At 48.0% G+C, this 23972-nt stretch overlaps 1 protein-coding gene across 1 annotated transcript in view; it reads right to left on the bottom strand.

Annotated features, from left to right (window-relative positions):
* The window catches only part of LOC141150052 (uncharacterized), a 45847-nt gene that overhangs the window by 12294 nt on the left and 9581 nt on the right, over positions 1 to 23972 (bottom strand). Inside the window, exons 4-7 of the mRNA XM_073636945.1 lie at positions 19042 to 19139; positions 18880 to 18958; positions 18679 to 18776; positions 18439 to 18556 (exon numbers count right to left, since the gene is read on the bottom strand). Coding sequence (XP_073493046.1) covers positions 18439 to 18556; positions 18679 to 18776; positions 18880 to 18958; positions 19042 to 19139 — 393 coding nt within the window. The remainder of the gene's footprint in view (positions 1 to 18438; positions 18557 to 18678; positions 18777 to 18879; positions 18959 to 19041; positions 19140 to 23972) is intronic.

Here is a 23972-nt window from a genome sequence, read left to right as displayed (position 1 = left end):
AGGAGAGATTAGAGGAGGAAGGCAGTTCTCTTGCAAGATGGGACTCCACTGATTCCTCTGATTCTGAAGAAACTAGTTTTCGCTTCTTCTTTTTGCGTGAGGTTAAGCCTCTTAAAGACTCTCTGACCTCTGTTTGGATTAGATCCTTTAATTCTAAAGAAAACCTGGGGGATTCCTCTGCAATGGTTTTCTGAATACAGTCCGAGCAAAGGTTTTTGGCATAGGAGGTGGGAAGACCGATTTTGCATAAAGCACACTCCCTGTTTTTACTTTTAGCACTACACTTCTTCGCCTCCGGAGGCGGTGGTTGCCGTTCACATGAGGGCTCCCATCTGGCGGAGGTGGACTGACGAAGTCTTTTCTGACCAGTCTTGCCGGAACTCGCACACCCTCCACTGCTGTGACTTTGTCGATGGGAAGATTCTCGATGCTCCACTTGCTTAAGCTGCTTTGATGGCTGTGGCTGCTGCTGTACCTCCTGTGGCGGTGACAGCTGCTGCTCAGGTGACTGCGGCTCCTCATTCATCATGGCGGGGATGCAGACACCGCCATCTTGATTGCTCCCCATCCTTAAAAGCAGTAGGGCTCCACCTCCTTTAGGCTCCTCCCCTTCCGGCAGCGTGCTCATTTAAAAAAAAAAATTATTATTTTTTTTTTTTTAAATTTAGCCAGCTGGCGCGCTACACGGCAGATCAGCTCCCTTCTGCGCGTGCGCAGCCCAGCGGCACCCGGCACGCTTTCAGCGGGATGACGGCTCCCACCCACGCATGCGCAGACCCGGCTTCCGGAGCACTCCGTGATAGGGCGCGTCAGCACCCCGCGTGTGCGCAGCCCGGACTTCCGGCGCGCTCCGTCACAGGGTGCGACGCGACCCCCACGTGCGCTGACCCGGAAGACCTGCCGGCCGGCACGCTCAGCTCGTCTTGCGAGGCGCAGACCCGGCCGCAGGCCCCGGCGCACGTGGTGGGGAATCCAAAAAACAGCACCTCCTCCCCACACGCAGACCCGGGCAGCAGCCAGATGGGCTGGGAACAGGGACCATCTGCTGCTCCAGGCCGCACCGTCCATAATCCAGGTATGTGAGGTACCACCTGGTGAGGCTCCCATCAGGGACAGGAACCAAAACTGATGCGGAGGAGAGGTACCGCCTTTTTATTCAGTAAGTTCCTGTCCTTGGTGGGCGGATACCCTCTCTCAGGTGGTGCTGTCATGGGAGAAGGGGAAAAGCACAGATTTCCACTGGTCTAATGTCCATTCCTTGTGTTCTTTAGCCCAAACAAGTCTCTTCCGCTTGTTGCCTGTCCTTAGCAGTGGTTTCCTAGCAGCTATTTTACTATGAAGGCCTGCTGCACAAAGTCTCCTCTTAACAGTTGTTGAAGAGATGTGTCTGCTGCTAGAACTCTGTGTGGCATTGACCTGGTCTCTTATCTGAGCTGCTGTTAACCTGCGATTTCTGAGGCTGGTGTCTCGGATAAACTTATCCTCAGAAGCAGAGGTGACTCTTGGTCTTCCTTTCCTGGGGCGGTCCTCATGTGAGCCAGTTTCTTTGTAGTGCTTGATGGTTTTTGCAACTGCACTTGGGGACACTTTTAAAGTTTGCCCAATTTTTCAGACTGACTGACCTTCATTTCTTAAAGTAATGATGGCTACTCATTTTTCTTTACTTAGAATTTGTATTATGGCAAGAAAAAAACAGCTAACAGTCTATTCAGTAGGACTATCAGCTGTGTAATTCACCAGACTTCTGCACAACACAACTGATGGTCCCAACCCCATTTATAAGGCAAGAAATCCCACTTATTAAACCTGACAGGGCACACCTGTGAAGTGAAAACCATTTCTGGTGACTACCTCTTGAAGCTCATCAAGAGAATGCCAAGAGTGTTCAAAGCAGTCATCAAAGCAAAAGGTGGCTACTTTGAAGAACCTAGAATATAAGACATATTTTCAGTTGTTTCACACTTTTTTGGTAAGTATATAATTCCACATGTGTTAATTCATAGTTTTGATGCCTTCAGTGTGAATGTACAATTTTCATAGTCATGAAAATACAGAAAAATCTTTAAATGAGAAGGTGTGTCCAAACTTTTGGTCTTTACTGTAGGTGACTGGATATTCCTCTCCTTGCACCACCTGCAACAAAACCACTCCTAGGCCTACTCCAGAGGCATCCATTTGAACAATGAAACGATTTCTAAAGTTGGGGCTGGTGAGGATGGGCACAAAGCCAGTTTCATGGACTAGAATACTTTCTCAGCCTGAGCGTTCCACCAAACCATGACCAATTTCCTTCCCTTTAAGAGATCGACCAAAGGTGCCAATCTCCCGGCAAAATTAGATATAAATTGTCAGTAATACCGAATGATGCCATAAAACGCTCTTCCTGTTTCGTAGTATGAGGCCGGGGACAGTTTTGAATGGCCTGAATTTTGTTTATTTGGGGTTTGATAACCCGAAGTAATGGGCTTTCTTGAGACCTACTGCACATTTTTTGGGGGTTCACCATCAAGTCCGCAGGTCTGAGGAAATCCACTACCGCTTGTACCTGGGACAAATAGGTACGGCAGTTGTTACTATTGATGATATCATCTAGTTATGCCGACGCATACTTTTGATGAGGCTATAACTCTATGTCCATCAGGCTCTGAAACCGTCAAGGGGGTGTCAGAGGTGACAGACAGTCACCCTGCAATGGTTTGAAGGAGATCTCCACGTTTGGCAGTGCAGACAGCTGCCTAGATAGGAGGCTGTGTTTAGGACCCAGCAACTACCTCCCTTTAGTCTGGGTGTATATATACCTGGTGTGTCTAGGTGGGTGTCGCCGGTTATAGTCATTTCTACTTGGAACTTGACTGAAGCAGCATCACGTCCTCTCTGGATTGAGGCTGTGTGCTCTGTTGGAGTTTTTCTAAAGCTGAGTTGTTGTTCCCCTGTGTTGTCTTCCCCTTTTGTCTTTAAAGTGCTAGCGGAGGTTGACTAGTGCTCATGTCTTTCCACCCCCAGCTATAGCCTTACGCCAGGAATAGTAGGGCAAGGCACTTAATCAGCGACAGCTGCAGAGGCTGTATAATAGGGACATTAGGGGGAGACAGGGTGACGCTAGTCCTGAAGGAGGTCACCTCTTCCCCCTTCCCTAGTGTCTAGACTCCTTTTCCCTTTCCCCTCTGTGTTGCACTCACACCTGGCGTGACTCTCTGTGTTGCACTCACACCTGGCGTGACAGAGGGTGACCCCTACGACAGGTATCCCAGACTCAGGATTCGCACCCGGACAGACCTTTACCCTGGGAGGGTTAGTTTTACTCTCCCATAGGGACCAGAACAGGGGCAAGTCTCTTCCCGAAACAGTCCCGTAAGTGAGGGTCTTTACTACTTCCACACGTTTAACCTCCCCGCATGGGGTGAAAAAGGTGACCTCCGCCGTCAGATACTACCGGAGTTCTCAGTGCATACAAATGACCCCAATATTCCCCCCAGTGAGTTCTAACCCAGAGATCAATGACCCATGGATGAGTGTCACTTGGCTCCCTGAGTCCAAGAGAGCCTCCGCCCTTTGTCTGTTGACGCACACCTGGCACAGTTGGGGCTCACTAGTGGTAGCGACTGCGTCCATGGTGTAGATGGTCTGAGCATACATCGACACATGGAAAGCAAACCCGCAGTCCATGGGTTCAGCAGTCAGGGGGCAGATGGCAGCCACGTCCTGGCCCTTGGCACCGCCAGCACCTTATAGCAGAGGCCCCACTAGTACGCCAGACCGGTTTAGGGGAAACTGGTCTACTGCCACCCTAATTCCGGGGAATCTCCTCAATCTGGGCTCGGTTCTGACTGACCCAGCAAAGGGTCTTGTCCCTTTTCCAGGCTCACTGGCTTGAAGGGCCCGGCGAGATACCTACAGTGGGTCAGAGTCCCGTACCCAGTCCTGGGTGACCATATAACGTTCGATCAGACTAACCACCTGATCTAGATGGCAAGGGGGGACCCGAGCATCCACAGCGCTGTATGGCTACCGGCAGAGTTCACACCAACCGGTCGACTGCTAGCCTCTCTACCATCTGGGCTGGGCTCAAGGTCTCAAACTGGAACCATTTTTTTTACTAGATGCAACAAGTTATATGCCTGAGACCTAGCAGGTCAGGTCTCCACATAGGTCCACTGGTACACTCACTGTGCCCGTACAAAAGTATTAACACCCATCCGGGCAAGAATCTCACCTTTGAGTTTCCCATAGTACTGGGCATCTTCCCGGGTGAAGTCAAAATAAGCTTTCTGGGCGTCACCTATCAGAAATGGGGCCACACTCAACCCACTGGGAGGTCAGCAAAGTCTCCCGCCCCACTGTTCTTTCGAACACGGTGAGAAAGGATTCCAGGTTGTTCTCCGGACTCAACTTCCTCAGCGCCGACCTAACTTTTTTCTGGGCTTCGGAAGGACCGGGGTCGAGGGTGGAGAACTCTCACAGGGCTGCAATCTGTTGTAGAATCAAGTTGTTAGTCTGCTGCTGCATATGGGAGAGGACCAACTGCTTCAGGAGTTCCTACATATTGTCTGCGGGCCCGAGATGTAGAGTAGCCAACTTAATTACAGACATGCGGTTTTCTTTGCGGTATGCCTCAGTTCACACTATATTCTCCACCATATGTAAGGCAGAGGCTTTCACGTCCGTGCAGTAATGAGGCAGTGACCCAAAAAAGTTCAACTTACGAAAATAAATATACACACTATCATCCGGTTCGCACCCAGAGCGTCCGTATCAGTCTGTTGCTGTGGGCGACTGTACCACCGTATACTCGTGGGTGCTGCAATGGCTTTACTCTTTCTGGCTCTGGTCTGTGTTTAGTCTCACAAATAGGCATATACAGAGCCTCCTGCTCTGCTGCTTGCAAATCAACACTGACACACCCAACACTTACCTGATAGTTCAAATGTGAATCGTGGCCATGGGCCATGCCCAAGACCCGGACTGGAGGTAGAGATCTGTCCCACTACCTTCCTACAGATCTCTCCAAAAACACAGCTGTGGCTGTAATTACAACGCTCTCCAGCGGGTTCAGTATGTTTCGATTCACGTCCTGGGGGACACGAAAACACCCTCGTATATAAAATTCCCCTTTCTGCCTCACAGGGTGAAGTGATCATATTGACATCATGGGTGTGTCACAAAATGTTATACCATTGGGCAATGAAGAAATAATAATTACATTTAGCACAAAAATTTTGTTTTAGCCCCAGATTTTACATTTTCACATGGGAAATTGGTAAAAATGGCACCAAAATGTTTCCCACAATTTCTGCTGAATGTGGAAATACCCCATAGATGTGGCTGTACAATACTACTTAGCAACACGGCAAGATTCAGGAGGGACGGAGCACTATTTGACTCTTGGAGCGCAGATTTTCCTAGAATAGTTTGCTGACTCCATATACAGAGACACTACGTGCTAGAAGAGCACCAATCCCCCTCAAGTGACCCCATTTTGGAATTATACTTCTTTGGGAAATTATCTACAGGTGTATTTTGACTCCATGGGTGTTTTCCAGAAACAACCAGCAGTGTATGTTGCTGAGTGAAAATTGCAAATCTGCCATTGTAAAACCCGTCCATTGTGCCCAGCTCGTGCTTCTGGAGACAAGTACCCGTAAATTAAGAAATGCCAAACATGTGGACTAAACACTAGGTAGAAAGTAGAGCAAATAGGGTCAGGATAAATGTGAGCCGAACCTTACTGCGATAATTGAGAGGCAGCATGAACAAATCAACAGCAGGTGAAGAATTGGTTTTATTTATTTTTACACCGTTCCACGTGTGGAATAAGTGATTAGACGACTTTATTATCGTTTTATTTTTTGCTATCACAGACTGAAAAACGCAGTTTTTTTCCATCGCCAGATTTTGAGAGCTGTAATTTTTCCATATTTCTGCCGACAGAGTCATGTGAGGGCTTGTTTTTTGCGGGACGAGTTGACGTTTTTATTGGTACCATTTTTGGGCACATGACAATTTTTGATCGCTTTCTATTCTGATTTTTGGGAGGCAGAATGAACAAAGACCAGCAACTCAGGATTTGTTTTATTTATTTTATTTTTTTATGCTGTTAACACTTTTGCCATATGGTAAAGGCAGCTTTATTCTTCAGGTCATCGTAGCGATACCACTTTTATATCATTTTTTTTAGGTTTTGACGCTTTTACACAATAACAATTTTATAGTAAAATTTATTGTTTTTGCATCGCTGTATTCAGAGAGCTGTAGCTTTTTTATTTTTCGGCTAATGGAGCTGTATGGTGCTTTTTTTTTTGCGGGACAAAATGAAGTTTTCAGATATACCAGTTATATTTACAATTGTCTTTTTGGTCTTATTTTATTCCACTTTTTTTGGTGATATGATAAAAAAGGATAGTTTTTTGCCATATTTTTTTTTTTTTTTTAACTAGTGTGACAGTTGTATAGATCGGGTTGTTCCAGACGTGGCAATACCAAATATGTGCACTTTTTAGTTTATTTTTGTTTTTACATAAATATATGTATTTATTGGTATAGTGTTTTTTCATTGTTTTTGTTCTTTATTTTGTAATTATTTTTACAATCTTTTTAAAACTTTCTTTTTTTTACCTCTATGGTACTAATTTCTATTACTCTGATCGCTGGTATAATGCACCAGCATTGCAATGCATTATACCTGACAGTGTGACACTGATAGAACACCTTTTAGACCATTCATGGTCCTGGCATGATCTAACAGGCCATCCTAGCTGGCAGACCCGGCGGTCACTATTTGACCTTCTGCTGTCATGGCAACCATTGGGCCCCGGCGATCATGTTGTCGGGGTGCCGATCGGATGGGAGAGGGAGCCCCCTCCCTTTCCTTACCTTCCAATTGCTGCGATCGCTATGGATCATGGCATTTAGAGGGTTAAACAGCCAGAGTTAAGCTATCACTTAAGCAGAGCTCATAGCGGCATTCATACAGGCACAGCTCCTGCGCCCGCTCAATCACCATGACGTATCCAGGAATGGGATTCAATTTTTTAAGAGGTTTCCTATTTTTGTTCGGAAACCACGTCCAATTTTGAAACACGCCTATTTGGGAGCCACACCCATTTTGTTAGCCACACCCATTTTCACTCACACTTTCCTCAACACAAGATACATGTAATGGTAACTGAAAGTAAAAGCGCTTTACCCTTGTTACCCTACTTATACCTTTATTTATAGTCTCATTGCCTCCTGGCAAGTACATGATGTTCCAGTCACTTCTTAGTATGCTGACTAGCGTTAAAGGGGTACTCCAGAGAAATAAACAATTATTCTAATGGCTATGCCTTCATAAGCTGTAAAGATAGCATCTGTAGTGCTGTTTCCCATCCTCTCACTGCCTGCGATCCTGAGTGATGGTGGACCGGCTGCTCCTTGGTGCTCCCCCTCCCGTATGGAACGTCACGTCACAGATAAGGGGGTGAGGTCTGCTTCTAGTAGTTACCAGCCCCCTGATACTATCTGCTTCTATGCAGTCTGAGATCAGAGGGCGTGGTGGGGGAAGTGGCCAGTCCCTGCAAGCAGCGGTAAATCTATGTAATGCTAATACATGCTGCGATCCTCTGCAGTGCAGCCATGACAGTCCATAATGTGTACTGTCATGTGTCAGGCAGGGAGCACAGGCAGAGCACTGCATTGACTTACTCAGTACTGCCACGGTCAGTCTCCCCTCACCCCATATCAATCCGGTTGTGTTCTGACCCCTGCAACTTTATCACTCTGGATTTTGTCAGACATTGTAAACCCCCACCAAGTCCCATTATGGGTTTATAGTCTGTCCATCTATCTATATATTCTATCCATCTATTTACCTATCCTTCTTCCTATGTATCTTTCCATTTATCCTTCTATTCATCTATCTAGCCTTCTATCTTTCTGAAGAGGAGAGATGGAGGATAGTTAGGACGGACAGACGGTTTCACCGGCCAGGCATCAGCGTTGCAATATGGAGCCATGTATATAACTTTTTAAACAAATGCACCACATTTTTAATGTTCTTGGAAGTGTCAGCTCTTTTTCTTCGTCCTTTCCTACTAAATAAACCCTGCTCAAATAGGAAAGGACGAGCCCCTGTCCATCTGTCACCTCAACTGTCTGCAGCACCTAATTTGTCGCCTCAGCGGACACAGGCACAATATATCTGTATATGTACAAACTAGCTATTCAACCCGTTCTACACCCGAGCATTTTTATTGGTATATGGTCTGCATCCTGGTCCATGCTCCACCACCCTGGTCCCACATCCTGTCATGTGCCCCCCCCCATCCTGTCATGTGCTGCCCCCATCCTGTCATGTGCTGCCCCCATCCTGTCATGTGCTGCCCCCATCCTATCATGTGCTTCCCCCATCCTGTCATGTGCTGCCCCATCCTGTCATGTGCTGCCCCCATCCTGTCATGTGCTGCCCCTATTCTGTCATGTGCTTCCCCCATCCTGTCATGTGCTGCCCCTATTCTGTCATGTGCTTCCCCCATCCTGTCATGTGCTGCCCCTATTCTGTCATGTGCTTCCCCCATCCTACCATGTGCTCCTTCCATCCTGTCATGTGTTCCCCATCCTGCTCCCCCATCCTGTCATGTGCTGCCCCTATTCTGTCATGTGCTACCCCCATCCTGTCATGTGCTGCCCCATCCTGTCATGTGCCCCCCCCATCCTGTCATGTGCTTCCCCCATCCTGTCATGTGCTGCCCCCATCCTGTCATGTGCTGCCACCATCCTGTCATGTGCTGCCCCCATCCTGTCATGTGCTGCCCCCATCCTGTCATGTGCTGCCCCATCCTGTCATGTGCTTCCCCCATCCTGTCATGTGCTGCCCCTATTCTGTCATGTGCTTCCCCCATCCTGTCATGTGCTGCCCCTATTCTGTCATGTGCTTCCCCCATCCTACCATGTGCTCCTTCCATCCTGTCATGTGTTCCCCATCCTGCTCCCCCATCCTGTCATGTGCTGCCCCTATTCTGTCATGTGCTGCCCCCATCCTGTCATGTGCTGCCCCCATCATGTCATGTGCTGCCCCATCCTGTCATGTGCTGCCCCCATCCTGTCATGTGCTTCCCCCATCCTGTCATGTGCTGCCCCTATTCTGTCATGTGCTACCCCCATCCTGTCATGTGCTGCCCCATCCTGTCATGTGCCCCCCCATCCTGTCATGTGCTTCCCCCATCCTGTCATGTGCTGCCCCTATTCTGTCATGTGCTTCCCCCATCCTGTCATGTGCTGCCCCTATTCTGTCATGTGCTTCCCCCATCCTACCATGTGCTCCTTCCATCCTGCTCCCCCATCCTGTCATGTGCTTCCCCCATCCTGCTCCCCCACCCTGTCATGTGCTGCCCCCATCCTGTCACGTGCTGCCCCCATCCCGCGCCCCCATCCTGTCACGTGCTGCCCCCATCCCGCGCCCCATCCTGTCATGTGCTGCCCCCATCCCGCTACCCCATCCTGTCATGTGCTGCCCCCATCCTGCACTCCCATCCTGTCATGTGCTTCCACCATCCTGCTCCCCCATCCTGTCATGTGCTTCCACCATCCTGCACCCCCATTCTGTCATGTGCTGCCCCATCCTGTCATGTGCTGCTCCCATCCCACGCCCCCATCCTGTCATGTGCTGCCCCCATCCCACGCCCCATCCTGTTCTTCCCCCATCCTGTCATGTGCTTCCACCATCCTACACCCCCATCCTGTCATGTGCTGCCCCCATCCTGTCATGTGCTGCCCCCATCCCGCGCCCCCATCCTGTGCTTCCCCCATCCTGTCATGTGCTTCCACCATCCTGCACCCCCATCTTGTCATGTGCTTCCACCATCTTGCACCCCCATCTTGTCATGTGCTTCCACCATCCTATCATATGCTGCCCCGATCTCGCGCTCCTATCCTGTCGTGTGCTTCCCCCATCCTGCTCCCCCATCCTGTCATGTGATTCTCCCATCCTGCACCCCCATCTTGTCATGTGCTTCCCCCATCCTATCATGTAATGCCCCGATCCCGCGCCCCCATCCTGTCATGTGCTCCCCCATCCTGTCAAGTGCTCCCCCCATCCTGTCAAGTGCTCCCCCCATCCTGTCATGTGCTGCCTCCATCCTGTCATGTGCTGCCCCTATTCTGTCATATGCTTCCCCCATCCTGTCATGTGCTACCCCATCCTATCATGTGGTTCCCCCATCCTGTCATATACTGCCCCCATCCTGTCATGTGCTCCCCCATCCTGCTCCCCCATCCTGTCATGTGCATCCCCCATCCTGTCATGTGCTTCCCCCATCCTGTCATATACTGCCCCCATCCTGTCATGTGCTCCCCCATCCTGCTCACCCATCCTGTCATGTGCTTCCCCCACCCCGCGCCCCAATCCTGTCACGTGCAGCCCCCATCCCACGCCCCCACCCTGTCACGTGCTGCCCCCATCCCGCGACCCCATCCTGTCATGTGGTGAACCCATCCCGCGACCCCATGCTGTCATGTGCTGCCCCCATCCTGCACTCCCATCCTGTCATGTGCTTCCAACATCCTGCTCCCCCATCCTGTCATGTGCTTCCCCCATCCTGCTCCCCCATCTTGTCATGTGCTTCCCCCATCCTGCCATGTGCTGACCCCATCCTGCTCCCCCATCCTGTCATGTGCTGCCCCCATCCTGTCATGTGCTTCCACCATCCTGCTCCCTCATCCTATCATGTGCTGACCCCATCCTGCTCCCCCATCCTGTCATGTGCTGACCCCATCCTGCTTCCCGATCCTGTCATGTGCTGCCCCCATCCTGTCATGTGCTGCCCCCATCCTGCTCCCCCATCCTGTCATGTGCTGCCCCCATCCTGTCATGTGCTGCCCCTATTCCATCATGTGCTTCCCCCCATCCTGTCATGTGCTGCCCCCAACCTGTCATGTGCTTCCCCCCATCCTGTCATGTGTTCCCCCATCTTGCTCCCCCATCCTGTCATGTGCTTCCCCCATCCTGCTCCCCCATCCTGTCATGTGCTCCCCCATCCTGCTCCCTCATCTTGTCATGTGCTGACCCCATCCTGCTCCCTCATCCTGTCATGTGCTGCCCCCATGCTGTCATGTGCTTCCCCCATCTTGCTCCCCCATGCTGTCATGTGCTTCCCCCATCCTGTCATGTGCTGCCCCCATCCTGCTCCACCATCCTGCTCCCTCATCTTGTCATGTGCTGACCCCATCCTGCTCCCCCATCCTGTCATGTGCTTTCCCCATCCTGCTCCCCCATGCTGTCATGTGCTTCCCCCATCTTGCTCCCCCATCCTGTCATGTGCTGACCCCATCCTGCTCCCTCATCTTGTCATGTGCTGACCCCATCCTGCTCCCCCATCCTGTCATGTGCTTTCCCCATCCTGCTCCCCCATCCTGTCATGTGTTTCCCCCATCCTGCTCCCCCAAATTGTCATGTGCTTCCCCCATCCTGTCATGTGCTCCCCCATCCTGTCATGTGCTGCCCCCATCCTGCCATGTGCTGACCCCATCCTGCTCCCCCATCCTGTCATGTGCTGACCCCATCCTGCTCCCCTATCTTGTCATGTGCTGACCCCATCCTGCTCCCCCAAATTGTCATGTGCTTCCCCCATCCTGTCATGTGCTGACCCCATCATGCTCCCCCATCCTGTCATGTGCTGACCCCATCCTGCTCCCCCATCCTGTCATGTGCTGACCCCATCTTGCTCCCCTATCTTGTCATGAGCTCCCCCCATCCTGTCATGTGCTTCCCCATCCTGTCATGTGCTTCCCCCATCCTGTCATGTGCTTCCCCCATCCTGCTCCCCCATCCTGTCATGTGCTGACCCCATCCTGTCATGTGCTCCCCCATCCTATCATGTGCTGACCCCATCTTGCTCCCCCATCCTATCATGTGCTGACCCCATCTTGCTCCCCCATCCTGTCATGTGCTTCCCCCATCCTGCTCCCCCATCCTGTCATGTGCTCCCCCATCCTGCTTCCTCATCTTGTCATGTGCTGACCCCATCCTGCTCCCCCATCCTGTCATGTGCTGCCCCCACCCCGCGACCCCATGCTGTCATGTGCTGCCCCCATCCCGCGACCCCATCTTCTCATGTGCTGCCCCTATCCTGCTCCCCCATCCTGTCATGTGCTTCCACCATCCTGCTCCCCCATCCTGTCATGTGCTGATCTCATCCTGCTCCCCCATCCTGTCATGTGCTGACCCCATCCTGCTCCCCCATCCTGTCATGTGCTGACCCCATCTTGCTCCCCTATCTTGTCATGAGCTCCCCCCATCCTGTCATGTGCTTCCCCATCCTGTCATGTGCTTCCCCCATCCTGTCATGTGCTTCCCCCATCCTGCTCCCCCATCCTGTCATGTGCTGACCCCATCCTGTCATGTGCTCCCCCATCCTATCATGTGCTGACCCCATCTTGCTCCCCCATCCTGTCATGTGCTTCCCCCATCCTGCTCCCCCATCCTGTCATGTGCTCCCCCATCCTGCTTCCTCATCTTGTCATGTGCTGACCCCATCCTGCTCCCCCATCCTGTCATGTGCTGCCCCCACCCCGCGACCCCATGCTGTCATGTGCTGCCCCCATCCCGCGACCCCATCTTCTCATGTGCTGCCCCCATCCTGCTCCCCCATCCTGTCATGTGCTTCCACCATCCTGCTCCCCCATCCTGTCATGTGCTGATCTCATCCTGCTCCCCCATCCTGTCATGTGCTTCCCCCATCCTGCTCCCCCATCCTGTCATGTGCTGCCCCCATCCTGCTCCCCCAAATTGTCATGTGCTTCCCCCATCCTGTCATGTGCTTCCACCATCCTGCTCCCCCATCCTGTCATGTGCTGATCTCATCCTGCTCCCCCATCCTGTCATGTGCTTCCCACATCCTGCTCCCCCATCCTGTCATGTACTTCCCCCATCCTGCTCCCCCAAATTGTCATGTGCTTCCCCCATCCTGTCATGTGCTGACCCCATCCTGCTCCCCCATCCTGTCATGTGCTGACCCCATCCTGTCATGTGCTTCCCCCATCTTGCTCCCCCATCCTGTCATGTGCTCCCCCCATCTTGCTCCCCCATCCTGTCATGTGCTGACCCCATCTTGCTCCCCCATCCTTTCATGTGCTGACCCCATCCTGCTCCCCTATCTTGTCATGTGCTGACCCCATCCTGCTCCCCCATCCTGTCATGTGCTGCCCCCATCCTGTCATGTGCTGCCCCTATTCCGTCATGTGCTTCCCCCATCCTGTCATGTGCTGCCCCATCATGTCATGTGCCCCCCCATCCTGTCATGTGCCCCCCCATCCTGTCATGTGCCCCCCCCATCCTGTCATGTGCTTCCCCCATCCTGTCATGTACTGCCCCAAACCTGCGCCCCCATCCTGTCATGTACTTCCCCCATCTTGCTCCCCCATCCTGTCATGTGCTGACCCCATCCTGCTCCCCCAAATTGTCATGTGCTTCCACCATCCTGTCATGTGCTGACCCCATCATGCTCCCCCATCCTGTCATGTGCTGACCCCATCCTGCTCCCCCATCCTGTCATGTGCTGACCCCATCCTGCTCCCCCATCCTGTCATGTGCTGACCCCATCTTGCTCCCCCATCCTGTCATGTGCTGACCCCATCTTGCTCCCCTATCTTATCATGAGCTCCCCCCATCCTGTCATGTGCTTCCCCATCCTGTCATGTGCTTCCCCCATCCTGTCATGTGCTGACCCCATCCTGTCATGTGCTCCCCCATCCTATCATGTGCTGACCCCATCTTGCTCCCCCATCCTGTCATGTGCTCCCCCATCCTGCTTCCTCATCTTGTCATGTGCTGACCCCATCCTGCTCCCCCATCCTGTCATGTGCTGACCCCACCCCGCAACCCCATGCTGTCATGTGCTACCCCCATCCCGTGACCCCATCTTCTCATGTGCTGCCCCTATCCTGCTCCCCCATCCTGTCATGTGCTTCCACCATCCTGCTCCCCCATCCTGTCATGTGCTGATCTCATCCTGCTCCCCCATCCTGTCATGTGCTGCCCCCATCCTGCTCCCCCAAATTGTCATGTGCTGACCCCATCATGCTCCCCCATCCTGTCATGTGCTTCCACCATCCTGCTCCCCCATCCTGTCATGTGCTGATCTCATCCTGCTCCCCCATCCTGTCATGTGCTTCCCCCATCCTGCTCCCCCAAATTGTCATGTGCTTCCCCCATCCTGTCATGTGCTGACCCCATCCTGCTCCCCCATCCTGTCATGTGCTGACCCCATCCTGTCATGTGCTTCCCCCATCTTGCTCCCCCATCCTGTCATGTGCTCCCCCCATCTTGCTCCCCCATCCTGTCATGTGCTGACCCCATCTTGCTCCCCCATCCTGTCATGTGCTGACCCCATCCTGCTCCCCTATCTTGTCATGTGCTGACCCCATCCTGCTCCCCCATCCTGTCATGTACTGCCCCCATCCTGCTCCCCTATCTTGTCATGTGCTGACCCCATCCTGCTCCCCCATCCTGTCATGTGCTGCCCCCATCCTGTCATGTGCTGCCCCTATTCCGTCATGTGCTTCCCCCATCCTGTCATGTGCTGCCCCATCATGTCATGTGCCCCCCCCATCCTGTCATGTGCTTCCCCCATCCTGTCATGTACTGCCCCAAACCTGCGCCCCCATCCTGTCATGTGCTGACCCCATCCTGCTCCCCCATCCTGTCATGTGCTGACCCCATTATGCACCCCCATCCTGCTCCCCTATCTTATCATGTGCTCCCCCCATCCTGTCATGTGCTTCCCCCATCCTGCTTCCCCATCCTGTCATGTGCTGACCCCATCCTGCTCCTCCATCCTGTCATGTACTGCCCCCATCCTGCTCCCCGCATCCTGTCATGTGCTCCCCCCATCCTGTCATGTGCTTCCCCCATCCTGCCATGTGCTTCCCCCATCTTGCTCCCCCATCCAAAATATATGACACCAATGACCCTTTTTCATGCTGGCCCTCACTGACCCTTTTTCTTACTGCATGCTGGCCCTCACTGACCCTTTTTCTTACTGCATGCTGGCCCTCACTGACCCTTTTTCTTATTGTATGCTGGCTCTCACTGACCCTTTTTCTTACTGCATGCTGGCCCTCACTGACCCTTTTTCTTACTGCATGCTGGCCCTCACTGACCCTTTTTCTTACTGCATGCTGGCCCTCACTGACCCTTTTTCTTACTGCATGCTGGCCCTCATTGACCCTTTTTCTTACTGCATGCTGGCCCTCACTGACCCTTTTTCTAACTGCATGCTGGCCCTCACTGACCCTTTTTCTTACTGCATGCTGGCCCTCACTGACCCTTTTTCTTACTGCATGCTGGCCCTCACTGACCCTTTTTCTTACTGCATGCTGGCCCTCATTGACCCTTTTTCTTACTGCATGCTGGCCCTCACTGACCCTTTTTCTTACTGCATGCTGGCCCTCACTGACCCTTTTTCTTACTGCATGCTGGCTCTCACTGACCCTTTATCTTATTGCATGCTGGCCCTCACTGACCCTTTTTCTTATTGCATGCTGGCCCTCACTGACCCTTTTTATTACTGCATGCTAGCCCTCACTGACCCTTTTTCTTACCGCATGCTGGCCCTCACTGACCTTTTTCTTACCGCATGCTGGCCCTCACTGACCCTTTTTCTTACCGCATGCTGGCCCTCACTGACCCTTTTTCTTACCGCATGCTGGCCCTCACTGACCCTTTTTCTTACTGCATGCTGGCCCTCATTGACCCTTTTTCTTACTGCATGCTGGCCCTCATTGACCCTTTTTCTTACTGCATGCTGGTCCTCATTGACCTTTTTCTTACTGCATGCTGGCCCTCACTGACCTTTTTTCTTACTGCATGCTGGCCCTCACTGACCCTTTTTCTTACTGCATGCTGGCCCTCACTGACCCTTTTTCTTACTGCATGCTGGCCCTCACTGACCCTTTTTCTTACTGCATGCTGGCCCTCACTGACCCTTTTTCTTACTGCATTCTGGCCCTCACTGACCCTTTTTCTTACTGCATGCTGACCCTCACTGACCCTTTTTCTTACTGCATGCTGGCCCTCACTGACCCTTTGTCTTACTGCATGCTGGCCCTCACTGACCCTTTTTCTTACTGCATGCTGGCCCTCACTGACCCTTTTTCTTACTGCATGCTGGCCCTCACTGACCCTTTTTCTTACTGCATGCTGGCCCTCACTGACCCTTTGTCTTACTGCATGCTGGCCCTCACTGACCCTTTTTCTTACTGCATGCTGGCCCTCACTGACCCTTTTTCTTACTGCATGCTGGCCCTCACTGACCCTTTTTCTTACTGCATGCTGGCCCTCACTGACCCTTTTTCTTACTGCATGCTGGCCCTCACTGACCCTTTTTCTTACTGCATGCTGGCCCTCACTGACCCTTTTTCTTACTGCATGCTGGCCCTCACTGACCCTTTTTCTTACTGCATGCTGGCCCTCACTGACCCTTTTTCTTACTGCATGCTGGCCCTCACTGACCCTTTTTCTTACTGCATGCTGGCCCTCACTGACCCTTTTCTTACTGCATGCTGGCTCTCACTGACCCTTTTTCTTACTGCATGCTGGCCCTCACTGACCCTTTTTATTACTGCATGCTAGCCCTCACTGACCCTTTTTCTTACCGCATGCTGGCCCTCACTGACCCTTTTTCTTACTGCATGCTGGCCCTCACTGACCCTTTTTCTTACTGCATGCTGGCCCTCACTGACCCTTTTTCTTACTGCATGCTGGCCCTCACTGACCCTTTTTCTTACTGCATGCTGGCCCTCACTGACCCTTTTTCTTACTGCATGCTGACCCTCACTGACCCTTTTTCTTACTGCATGCTGGCCCTCACTGACCCTTTTTCTTACTGCATTCTGGCCCTCACTGACCCTTTTTCTTACTGCATGCTGACCCTCACTGACCCTTTTTCTTACTGCATGCTGGCCCTCACTGACCCTTTTTCTTACTGCATTCTGGCCCTCACTGACCCTTTTTCTTACTGCATGCTGACCCTCATTGACCCTTTTTCTTACTGCATGCTGGCCCTCATTGACCTTTTCTTACTGCATGCTGGCCCTCACTGACCTTTTTTCTTACTGCATGCTGGCCCTCACTGACTCTTTTTCTTACTGCATGCTGGCCCTCACTGACCCTTTTTCTTACTGCATGCTGGCCCTCACTGACCCTTTTTCTTACTGCATGCTGGCCCTCACTGACCCTTTTTCTTACTGCATGCTGGCCCTCACTGACCCTTTTTCTTACTGCATGCTGGCCTTCACTGACCCTTTTTCTTACTGCATGCTGGCCTTCATTGACCCTTTTTCTTTCTGCATGCTGGCCCTCACTGACCCTTTTTTCTTACTGCATGCTGGCCTTCACTGACCCTTTTTCTTACTGCATGCTGGCCTTCACTGACCCTTTTTCTTACTGCATGCTGGCCTTCACTGACCCTTTTTCTTACTGCATGCTGGCCTTCACTGACCCTTTTTCTTACTGCATGCTGGCCTTCACTGACCCTTTCTCTTACTGCATGCTGGCCCTCACTGACCCTTTTTCTTACTGCATGCTGGCCCTCACTGACCCTTTTTCTTACTGCATGCTGGCCCTCACTGACCCTTTTTCTTACTGCATGCTGGCCCTCACTGACCCTTTTTCTTACTGCATGCTGGCCTTCACTGACCCTTTTTCTTACTGCATGCTGGCCCTCGCTGACCCTTTTTCTTACTGCATGCTGGTCCGCACTGGCTTTATAGATTGTAAGCTTGCGAGCAGGGCCCTCGCTCCTGTAAATGTTGAATGGTGTTACATTGTATTGTTTTTGTGGTCTGTACATGTCTCTGCTTAATTGTAAAGTGCTGCGGAATATGTTAGCGCTTTATAAATAAAACGTATTATTTATAATCACTGACCCTTTTCTTGCTTTTATACCCCCCTGCTTGTTGGTCCTCACTGACCCTTTCTCCTCACTCAGGACAACATGTTGTCTGTAAATACAGTGAATCAAGGTTGTTCCCAAAACCACAATGTGATCTTATAATAAACTACATAAAAATGTGTTTTGTTTTTTTTAAATTTTTACCGTATAACGCATTTTTAAATATGTCCAGTTTTTCACATATCACCACTTTAAGGACTCCCCCCAGGCTCTATTTACCTGTGAAGCAATTCTCCACGCCGGCACAGAGGAGCGACTAAACATCTGTCATGTACTGTCACCTACCTGGTGGCCTCCACTTGCCTCCAACTGAGATCTGTGTTCTGGTCCTTCTACATCCAACATATTCATCGGTGCACAGCCGGACTTTCTGTTGCAGCTGCGCCATCACCGGACCAGAGACTCTCACACACGATATCACACACTGATCATCATCGTCACACGCTGATCATCATCATCATCATCACACACCGATCATCATCATCATCATCACACGCCGGTCATTATTACACACCTGTGGAAACATCTACCGGAATCTCCTCCTTCACGTCACTCACACACAGCTGATCCCTCCTCGTCATCGCCTCTTCTTCTGTCTCGTCCTCCTCTTTATTCTTAGTCGGATCTTCCTCCTGATATATCAGATGTAACAATCAGCACAATACAAGAAACCACCAAAATCTGTGACATCTATGACCTCGATCAGAAATGTCCCCCCATATACAGATCCAGTACAGGGCTCAGCTCCGTCTACCTGATGACTCTCCGGGATGTTGTGATTCTCCTCTGGACAGTCCTGGGGATACAGAGGATGGGGACATCTCTCTGGTGGATTTCTTTCCATGAGTCCATCTGTAGGAAACACAAAGTGACGGAATAGATTGTGTCATGTGATGAGATGATGGGAGTAGTAGTAGGTGACCATAGAACAGACATGACGGTCTCCCCTCCTCACCCTGCTGATCGGTCCATGAATCCATCATCTCTTCTGCTTCATCTATAACCTCAATCTTAATATCAATCAGATCTTCACCCTAAAAAGACAAGAACAATGTAAGATGAGCTCGGGTCCTATCACTTCATGGTCAGATGTTGTGGGGACTTCAGTGTCATCTACCTGAAGATCCTCCGGGATGTTGTGATTCTCCTCTAGACAGTCCTGGGGATACAGAGGACAGGGACATCTCTCTGGTGGATTTCTCCTCCTGGATCCATCTGTGGAGACACAGAGACTGAATACATGACCTGCCGTTATTTTTTCTATTTATGAGATCCATCTCTCAAAACTAGTATGTCAAGGATAACACTCTGCCGCCTCCAATCGTGAGGACAATTATGAAATTGACTGATGAGTGATGGAAGAGGCTGGAACTGTTTTCACAACTAGGCCGGTTATTAGGAAATTCTCATGGTACATACACCTCCAATTCCAACGCATGAAATATATATTAAGTGAATATATTTCTAAAGGTCCTATTGACATGAAATTCTCACCAGAGGTCGATAACAACCCATCCTATCCACACAGGAAAATAATTTATGGACATCTATTGTTTGCTTTATGTGTAATAATGAGAAACAGGTCACAGAAAAGGACAAAAATTCAAAAAAAACATCACAGAAAAAAAAACAGCCTTACCGACACCAGGTCAGATTACCAAAGCACAAGCAGGATGCGGCAGACCCCCATGAAAAAGGCGGGGGCTGCACAGGCTCGAAATACTGGATGCAACAGCGACCCCCTCCATGAATTGGCAGATATGTGAGTGGCTGTGTAGTATCACAAATGCACACAAATGCAGCTTATATAAGACGCCAGTCACACAGATAGATGTGGTGCACTGTGTCTGGCTTACAGCCTATTAATGACGCCCAGAATTTTAAATCGAGCGGGCTGCCCGGCACTATATACGTACACCCCACACGTGTGCAGCCCCTGCCTTTATTATGGGGGTCTGCCGCATACTGCTTGTGCTTTGGTAATCTGACCTGGTGTTGGTAAGGCCGTCTTTCTCTGTAATAACGAGAAATGACACAGGGAAAAAAGTATTGAACGCATGAAGAAGAGAGGAGTAAAAAGTCCTGGAAAGTCCTGACACCGGCTGAGATCCATCAGTAATTAGAAAGCAATCCTGCCAATTAGTGACAAATACTGCAATATCATCAGGATGATGAAGATGAAACGAGGGTGGACATTTCAGCAAGACAATGATCCAAGGAAACTCTTAATTGGTTTCAGAAAAAGAAAATAAAGCTGCTAGACTGGTCCAGCCAATCACTAGACCTGAATCAAATAGAAACTGTATTGAAGGAGCAACAGCTCAAAGTTCATAGAAGGAGCCCACAGACGCTTCAGGATGTGAAGGGTGTTTGTGTGGAAGAATAGGCCAAAATCACACCTGAGCAATGCCTGCGACTAGTTTCTCCATATGGAAGGCGTGTTGAAACCTTATACCTAATACCATTCTTCGGCGCAGTAATGTAGCTCCCGTAAAGGAGCCACAAGGTCCTGCTGCCGACGCTGGGTCTGGGCAGTAGGCCTAGTCTGGCACCTCAGCTGAAGCCTGTCTGCCTGGGGTGTCCCTCCAAAGAACCACAAATACACAATAACACATCAAATACACATAAGAGACAAAAACAATCAGCATAAATAAATAGAAACATAAAGGGCTCAAAGAATATGTCAAAAAAATCCCAGCCAACTAATGGTAAAGTAAAGTGCCCAAACAATATGGATATTCAGTGCCCAAATATTGACAACCAAATAATACCAATATATAGTAGCCAAGAATACCAATATACAGAGCCAAATAATACCAAACACAAATATACAGCGCTCAAATAATGGCAACCAAATAACTGACATACAGTGTCCATATAATACAAACCAAATACTGATATCTGGTGCTCAGATACCAAACACCAACATACAGGGCCCAAATAATACCAAAATATACCAACATACAGTGCCCAAATAATACCAAAATATACCAATATACAGAGCCCAAATAATACCAAAATATACCAACATACAGTGCCCAAATAATACCAAAATATACCAATATACAGTGCCCAAATAATACCAAAATATACCAACATACAGTGCCCAAATAATACCAAAATATACCAATATACAGTGCCCAAATAATACCAAAATATACCAACATACAGTGCCCAAATAATACCAAAATATACCAACATACAGTGCCCAAATAATACCAAAATATACCAACATACAGTGCCCAAATAATACCAAAATATACCAACATACAGTGCCCAAATAATACCAAAATACACCAATATACAGTGCCCAAATAATACCAAAATATACCAATATACAGTGCCCAAATAATACCAAAATATACCAATATACAGTGCCCAAATAATACCACAATATACCAATATACAGTGCCCAAATAATACCACAATATACCAATATACAGTGCCCAAATAATACCACAATATACCAATATACAGTGCCCAAATAATACCAAAATATACCAATATACAGTGCCCAAATAATACCAAAATATACCAATATACAGTGCCCAAATAATACCAAAATACACCAACATACAGTGCCCAAATAATACCAAAATACACCAATATACAGTGCCCAAATAATACCAAAATACACCAATATACAGTGCCAAAATAATACCAAAATATACCAATATACAGTGCCCAAAAAAAACAAAATACACCAATATACAGTGCCCAAATAATACCAAAATATACCAATATACAGTGCCTAAATAATACCAAAATATACCAACATACAGTGCCCAAATAATACCAAAATATACCAATATACAGTGCCCTAATAATACCAAAATATACCAATATACAGTGCCCAAATAATACCAAAATATACCAATATACAGTGCCCAAATAATACCAAAATATACCAATATACAGTGCCCAAATAATACCAAAATATACCAATATACAGTGCCCAAATAATACCAAAATATACCAATATACAGTGCCCAAATAATACCAAAATATACCAATATACAGTGCCCAAATAATACCAAAATATACCAATATACATTGCCCAAATAATACCAAAATATACCAATATACAGTGCCCAAATAATACCAAAATATACCAACATACAGTGCCCAAATAATACCAAAATATACCAATATACATTGCCCAAATAATACCAAAATATACCAATATACATTGCCCAAATAATACCAAAATATACCAATATACAGTGCCCAAATAATACCAAAATATACCAACATACAGTGCCCAAATAATACCAAAATATACCAATATACATTGCCCAAATAATACCAAAATATACCAATATACAGTGCCCAAATAATACCAAAATATACCAATATACAGTGCCCAAATAATACCAAAATATACCAATATACAGTGCCCAAATAATACCACAATATACCAATATACAGTGCCCAAATAATACCAAAATATACCAACATACAGTGCCCAAATAATACCAAAATATACCAATATACAGTGCCCAAATAATACCAAAATATACCAACATACAGTGCCCAAATAATACCAAAATATACCAATATACAGTGCCCAAATAATACCAAAATATACCAACATACAGTGCCCAAATAATACCAAAATATACCAACATACAGTGCCCAAATAATACCAAAATATACCAACATACAGTGCCCAAATAATACCAAAATATACCAATATACAGTGCCCAAATAATACCAAAATACACCAATATACAGTGCCCAAATAATACCAAAATATACCAATATACAGTGCCCAAATAATACCAAAATATACCAATATACAGTGCCCAAATAATACCACAATATACCAATATACAGTGCCCAAATAATACCACAATATACCAATATACAGTGCCCAAATAATACCACAATATACCAATATACAGTGCCCAAATAATACCAAAATATACCAATATACAGTGCCCAAATAATACCAAAATATACCAATATACAGTGCCCAAATAATACCAAAATACACCAACATACAGTGCCCAAATAATACCAAAATACACCAATATACAGTGCCCAAATAATACCAAAATACACCAATATACAGTGCCAAAATAATACCAAAATATACCAATATACAGTGCCCAAAAAAAACAAAATACACCAATATACAGTGCCCAAATAATACCAAAATATACCAATATACAGTGCCTAAATAATACCAAAATATACCAACATACAGTGCCCAAATAATACCAAAATATACCAATATACAGTGCCCTAATAATACCAAAATATACCAATATACAGTGCCCAAATAATACCAAAATATACCAATATACAGTGCCCAAATAATACCAAAATATACCAATATACAGTGCCCAAATAATACCAAAATATACCAATATACAGTGCCCAAATAATACCAAAATATACCAATATACAGTGCCCAAATAATACCAAAATATACCAATATACAGTGCCCAAATAATACCAAAATATACCAATATACATTGCCCAAATAATACCAAAATATACCAATATACAGTGCCCAAATAATACCAAAATATACCAACATACAGTGCCCAAATAATACCAAAATATACCAATATACATTGCCCAAATAATACCAAAATATACCAATATACATTGCCCAAATAATACCAAAATATACCAATATACAGTGCCCAAATAATACCAAAATATACCAACATACAGTGCCCAAATAATACCAAAATATACCAATATACATTGCCCAAATAATACCAAAATATACCAATATACAGTGCCCAAATAATACCAAAATATACCAATATACAGTGCCCAAATAATACCAAAATATACCAATATACAGTGCCCAAATAATACCACAATATACCAATATACAGTGCCCAAATAATACCAAAATATACCAATATACAGTGCCCAAATAATACCAAAATATACCAATATACAGTGCCCAAATAATACCAAAATATACCAATATACAGTGCCCAAATAATACCAAAATATACCAATATACATTGCCCAAATAATACCAAAATATACCAATATACATTGCCCAAATAATACCAAAATATA

The sequence above is a fragment of the Phyllobates terribilis genome, unplaced genomic scaffold, assembly GCF_046119375.1.
Source record: "Phyllobates terribilis strain yellow unplaced genomic scaffold, ASM4611937v1 Scaffold_1__5_contigs__length_1240528914, whole genome shotgun sequence".
NCBI lineage: Eukaryota > Metazoa > Chordata > Amphibia > Anura > Dendrobatidae > Phyllobates > Phyllobates terribilis.
The sequence above is the reverse complement of the archived record's forward strand: the minus strand, read 5'-3'. Positions and strand labels throughout refer to the sequence as shown.